Source organism: Phacochoerus africanus, chromosome 7, assembly GCF_016906955.1.
Source record: "Phacochoerus africanus isolate WHEZ1 chromosome 7, ROS_Pafr_v1, whole genome shotgun sequence".
Taxonomy (NCBI): domain Eukaryota; kingdom Metazoa; phylum Chordata; class Mammalia; order Artiodactyla; family Suidae; genus Phacochoerus; species Phacochoerus africanus.
The window spans coordinates 64,989,151-64,996,104 of record NC_062550.1 but is presented as its reverse complement, the minus strand read 5'-3'; the positions used below and the strand labels follow the sequence as shown (position 1 = coordinate 64,996,104).

General features: G+C 35.4%; 1 protein-coding gene across 1 annotated transcript; it reads right to left on the bottom strand.

Annotated features, from left to right (window-relative positions):
• Positions 1 to 3,377: 3,377 nt before the first annotated feature.
• TAS2R7 (taste 2 receptor member 7) lies at positions 3,378 to 4,316 on the bottom strand. The gene has a single exon (XM_047785763.1). It carries the CDS (start codon positions 4,314 to 4,316, stop codon positions 3,378 to 3,380), a length of 939 nt encoding a protein of 312 aa, XP_047641719.1.
• Positions 4,317 to 6,954: the final 2,638 nt, after the last annotated feature.

The following is a 6,954-nucleotide window of genomic DNA, read 5'->3' as shown; positions in this document are numbered from 1 at the left end:
GGTCTATCTTATTTCCATTCCACCAGAATTTTCTTGCTTTTTTTTTTTTTATCTTCGTAAGAGCTCCTTCTCATTTTCTTTTGTTGGCTATTTCTCTGAAATTTAACCTCTTAAGATTTGGGCTTGGACATGTTGACACTTTATATATATGCATTTTTTTCCAGATAACCCCAGACTTCCAAAGCTGTATCTCTTATCTCTATACTTAACTTACAGATTCATATGTTCAATTTTATATTTGACATTTTTATTTGGTTATTTTATAGATCTCTCAAACATAATATGTAAAAAACAGATTTTTTGATTTCTATTTTCCCATCCCCCAGTTGACAGCTATGCCTCAATCTTAAGTAGCAGTGTACTTCCAGTTGCTAAAGTAAAAATCTAGAAGTTTTTTGGATCTTCTTTTGTTTCAGTTCCCTCCCTTCACCTATTCAAGTAACAAGATCTGTCAGCTTAACCTACACAATATACAGAATCCATCCACTAAAAAATTTCCTAACTCTATTTCTATATCCAAATCTGAGCCACTATGATTTCTCATGTGGACTACTTACTCTGATAACTTACTAGCTAGTCCCCTTAATTGGACTCCTCCCCACCTTCAGTACATAGGGTATCCATTCTTCTTATAACCAAAGTGAATTTAAATCTACATATGTACAACGGAATATTACTCAGCCATTAAAAAGAATGAAATACCAGCATTTTTGGCAACATGGATGGACCTAGAAACTATCATGCTAAGTGAAGTCAGCCATACAATGAGACACCAACATCAAATGCTTTCACTGACATGTGGAATCTGAAAAAAGGACAGACTGAACTTCTTTGCAGAACAGATGCTGACGTACAGACATTGAAAAACTTATGGTCTCCAGAGGAGACAGTTTGGGGGGTGGGGGGATGTGCCTGGGCTGTGGGATGGAAATCCTATGAAACCAGATTGTTATGATCATTATACAACTACAGATGTGATAAATTCATTTGAGTAATAAAAAAATGGAAAAAATTTACATATGAATCACATTGTGTTGCACATGGTTTCAATTCCTTCAATATCTTCCCATTGCATTTAAATGGAACTTTCCTCTCATGACCTTAACACCCTTAAAGAACTTGCAGTGACCTTTTGCTGGCCAGATTTTAGTCACTCAGTCATTATAGCTCTTCCTCCAACACTTGTTCTTCAGGGTACTGACATTTGTTGTTCCCATCTTTTGGGGATGTTGTTTATTCAAAATATTGCATGGCTGAGTTATATTTGTAATTCGTCTCAGCTTGAAATCTCAGTTTCTCAGGTAGATCTATTCTGACTATGCTATTTAAAGCAATTCCTGGGAGTTCCCTATAGCGCAGCTGGTTAAGGATCCGGCATTGTCGTTGCAGTTGCTCATATTGCTGCTGTGGTGTAAGTTTCATCCCTGGCCCAGGAAATTTCACATGCCACAGGTGCAGCAAAAAAAAAGACAGAAAATTATTCCTCATCTCTAGTCATTCTCAGTTGCACTGATCATGACTCGTAACAATTTATTTGTTGACTTGATCATTATCTGCCTTCCATAATGTTTTCCGTGACAGTGTTGTGTGAAAGCATGGATTTTTGTCACATTTAATCTGTATTTTCAGCACCCTGGATGGTGCCTGACACTCAGATATTCAATGTGTAAGTGGATATCTATTTATTAAAGAAGAAATACAAAGAGAAAGGAATCCGCCCACCCTCTCTGTAACCCCTTCACTACATTCTCATAGAGAAAGCTTGAAACTCTACTTCAAACACTAGGAGTGAAAGAAAATAGTACAAATACCCCTTTCAACCCCAAATTATTATCATTTTTGCATGATTTCTCAGAATTAATATAATTTTAGAAGATAAACCCTTTGCCTTGGTTATATCACTTTTGTCCTGAATATGCCAATAAGAATTACTACAGTAAGAGGTACAGTAATTAGGCTTCTACTTTCATCTAAGTATCCTTTGCCTGGTTACTGTCCACAGAAAAATTGAAAGTTGAGGTGCCATGCTTTCCATGTAAATAGATGATCAAGTTTCCAGGGTTCACACCATGATGACAACAAACATGGAGCTTCCAACATTCCCAGCAGCCCTCATGGATTTTTGTTTCCATGCCTGATAAAATCCACATAAAGTGGCCTCTGCTTAGATATGGGGTGGGAACAATATTTATTTAAGACATTATTAAGAAGAATATAATCTTCAGCCTATGCACCTAATTTTCTATTGCTTCTTTAACTTACAAGGCACTCAGTAAATCTTTTCAAACTTATCAATTTAATCAATTTGCATCTTTTGCACTTTTAGATTCAGAGCAGAAAAATTAGCATATGAAACCAGTATAAAAGTAATTTTGATTTTTACTAAGTTTGTTTATTTATAAACATTTCTCTTCTGCACGCAAAGTCCATGGCTACTTTGGGCCAGTTAGTAACAAAGTCGATTATTCCAAAATATGTTTGCCACAATGTAAATGATATATTTTTGATGGAGTCTCCCAAATAGGTATCTCAGAGATGGCTTATGTTCGGATAACATTCTTCTGATGTATAGAGCTGATTTGTAACTAATCAATGTCTCTGACAGTTTTGATATCTCAACGCATATGTTTTTGACTGAAGGTCTCGTCTATGGTATCTTGACAGTCATTGTCCTGTATAGTCCTAGTTTGCTAAAAGCAAACTTTCACATGTTTTTTTGTGGTGAAACATCCTTCAATGAGCATTAAAGATTTCCATTTAAAGCTCTTTATTTAATCAACCTTACTTTATTGCCTATGATCCACAGTTTTTGAACTTGCTGTGACAATATTTATTTTACTCACATTTTTTGTTTTTAATTTTGATTATAATCAGTATTACTTTCTGCTACATTTATAGAATTACACAGCATTTGATAAAGGACTATCACTGTATTGAGTCTTTCCCAAAGATGGAGCTTATCTGGATGATCTGAGAAGAATCTAGCTAGGACCATGAGGTTGAGCCAACAGCTTTTCATAGTGATGCAAATGACAGCAAGATGCTATTACAGCTGTTCTGAATTAGTCATACAATTTTGCATGTGGAGAAATGATTTAGAACTATGAAAATGCTCTCTCCTCTCACAGCTACTGTTAAGATAGTAACTTCCATATATTCTGAAACATGTTAATAAATTCTGAAGGGAGAGAAGAGACAAAGAGAGATATAGAGGTCAAAAATTAGCTCTACATGAGTTTTCCTAAGTTATAAGTATACTTGATATGTTTAATAGTAATTTGATATATGAAACTAACATTAATGCAAGAACTAGATAATTAAGAGACACCTTCCTTTGTCCTACAAAGGTAATTTTTTGTCTTCAGATCTGTTTGTTATTAGCAATTCCTTCTTTGTAGGATATACTTTACTTTCCATAGAACCCTTAGGCATGCTTTCCTTAATTTCTTGTTTTCTAGAATTAGGATAACTGAATGGATTGAGGGGCAGATTAGAGCTATCAACTCCCCAACTATCACAGCTAATTCAGTCTCTGGCATAAAGTAGCTGGAGGTGGCTACAAGATAGGCCAAGTAGTAGGCAATGAAAAGGAGGAGGAAGGAGGTGACAGCCCTCATGGCTTTCACATGGGCTTCGATGCTGGGGTCTCTGTACCCTGTGGCATTGAGTTGCATCCGCCTGGTGTGTCTCCACAGGGAGAGAATCAAGAGCAGAAATGAGATCAGGGACACAGAAAAGGGGAGCAGTGTCAACAGGTTGAGATATATCTTGATGGAAGCATATTGAGCTTTATTTACTCTGCACCTCAAAGTCAAGTTCATTTTCACCTTTATCTTGACACAACGTCTGAAATCATCATCCAAATTCCTAGTGACAGGAAGGCTAATAAACACAGAGAGGGCCAAACACCCTAGCAGGATCCTTGGAATTGCACTGTCAATTCTCCACCTCATCCAGAGGAAGAGGGGATGGATGAAATTAGCTATCTTCAGGAAATAGAAAATGCTGAGGCAGGTGGCAAACCAGACAATTAAATGGTTGGTTAGTGTCCATAAGTAGTCGATAATTCTCATTTGTTTACCAGCAGCATAGACATCTGGATGCAGCACCAATATTAGACAGTCTAATAGTATTATACATAATAGAAAGATTCTGGATATGGCCAGACTTGTGAGGATTAAATCAATGGAACAGATCTTTCTATTCTTGATCCAGTCCATGAAGTTTACCAATCCAATGAATGCATTCCCTAAAATCCCCAGTGAAAATTCCCCAGCTGCTAAGAGCATTAAAATGTCCTCCACTTTACCTGACATGTTAAACTGCAGAAATAGCCAATTCTCTTCTAGTTCAACTGATGTATTTTGACGTCAACACCTACTTCTTAGATTTTGCTGGAATTTTCTTTACCTCTTTTATTGTAGTCAGTCTTGAGATGGAGGTTGGAAGGATAAAAGAAGACTGTAGCTGTCATCATTAAATCTTAATTAGTCTTGAGCAAGCAATGTGGTTGGCTATCCTTGGCTTGGCCATCCTGTGTCCATTTACCTTCTCTGCAGATTTTACTTTTCCACACATGGTTAATTTAGGCTGAGCTACAGCTTGTTAAAATGCAAATTAGGCTTATTCCCTCTCATGGTCTGGCACAGTCTTTCTCAGGCTACATTTTGCAAATTTTGGATTTATTAATCTATAACACACACTGGTAACCTTAATAGAACTGCCAGATTTAACGAATAAACTTACCAGAAACCCAGTTAAATTTGAATTTCAAAAAAAAAAAAGAATTTTTTAAAATGTATGTCCCAAATTACTTGAGATTAGTACTTCTGGGAAATACTGAAATTCAAATTTAATTGGGTGTCTTGTATTTTATCTGGCAAACTGAAACCTCAAGGATTTTTTTGCAATTAGAAAATGCACAAAAATTGAAATATGAGGAATCTTCGTTTTGTCAAATGATGATATTAATTACTATTAAAAACCCAATGTTTGGGTTAACATTGAGAGCTACGTATTTTCAGGAAATTTAACAGGTTAACACTAAATGGAGTTTATTTATTTTAAAAAAATTTAGCTCATTTTTCTTGGTTGTTCAGATGAATAACTACTTAAAATAATGTACTACTAGTCACATTACTTTTTTAAAAAATTATTTTCTGCTATACCCACGGCATATGGAAGTTTTCAGGCCAGGGATGAATCTGAGTTGTAGCTGTGACTTGCGCCACAGCTGTGGCAATGTAGGATCCTTAATCCACTGCACCATAGCTCATGAGAACTCCACTAGTCACGTGACATTTAATGGTCATTTAGTTTGTAATGCTACATATAAGACGGTGAAGGAGCCGTGGTAAAGAAGAGCACTGACTACTTTTAGATTTTTCTTTTTCATTTAAAGTATTCTCAAGGGCAGTTATATACACAAGAGAGAAAAGAGTAAAATCCTGTGTTAATTCCACAAACCACCCTCTGCTATATCAAATTGCCTCTGAGTATCAACCCTTAGCACTTCGGCTGTTTAAGCAGGAGACTGCAGATGATATGAACCTCATTTCTACAGACTAGCTCCTGTTTTGAAACAGCTTCTCCAATTTAGAGTTACTGAGAAGCATTTTACTACATCGTGTTTCTATGGAATCCTTCTGGGGTTCTCAATACCTTCCTTTGGAATGAATATCTTCTCTCACCCTTAAATTCCAAACATTTATTTTTGAGCTGTAGCCCTGATTTTGGACAGACTGCTTCATCATGTAACCCTGTTCACAGGTGATTGCCTTTCTCTGATCTTGGGAATGATCCCTGACCCAGGCATATCATTTTCTTCTCTATAGTGTCCTGATGAATAAAATACTCACAGTAACTATAATGATAATTTTACCTAAATACATTTTAGATTATAATTTTTTGCAAATAAGTATAGATTTTATGCTTATCAATGTTGTACAGCATGGAAGTTATGATGCAGCTACCATGGAAACAGTACAAAAGTTCCCCAAAACACTAAAAATACAACTAGCATATGATTCAGCAACCTCACTTTTGCGTGTTAATTTGCACTCTTGGGTTTATTGCAGCATTATTCACAATAGCTAAAATGTAGAAACAACCTAAATGCCCATTGACAGATGAATGGATAAAGAAAACATGGTATATATAAAAAATGAGATATTAGTCTTTAAAAAGAAGGAAATCTTGCAGTATGCAAAAACATAAGCTAAACTGGAGGACATTGAACTATGAAATGAGTCACTTATAGAAGGACACATCCTGTATGGTTCCACTTAGAAGAGGTATCTAAAATTTCATACTCCTAAAGCTGAGATTAAAACAGTGGTTGCCAGGGCCTGAGGGTAAGGAGAAATGAATGGTTGCTATTCAACAAGTACAGAGTTTCATTATGGAAAATAAACCAGTTCTAGAGATCTACTATACAATATTGAGCCTCTAGTTTACCCTACTGTCCTATAAGCAAAAATTTGTTAAAACAGAAAGTCTCATGTTAAATATTCTTACTCAATTAAAAAAAAAGAAAAAAAATCTGCTAGAGAGCATTTTGTCACAAGCCTATGACTCTGAGCCCCAGTGACAGTCACTGGAAATATCTAAAACATTGGAGATAAAATAAAACAAAATATGGAAGACAGAACTTCAGACGAATGAAAGTAAAGCTTTGCAGAAGTAGTGTTATAAAACATTTATTTCATCTAAACCCACAGAAGAATATATAGTTCGTCCCAGCATAGAATTTACAAGTGTTTTGTAGAACATTACTGATTTATTCCATCAAAAGAACATCATTTTTTCTGTCTTGTTTTGTAAATAATTGTAGCTTTTATGCTTACTATTATTGTACAGCAGCTACTATGGAGAACAGTACAAACAATAATAAAACATAATAACTAAATATTTCAAATATAGTTGATAATGCTCATTTACTTAAGACTAAATATT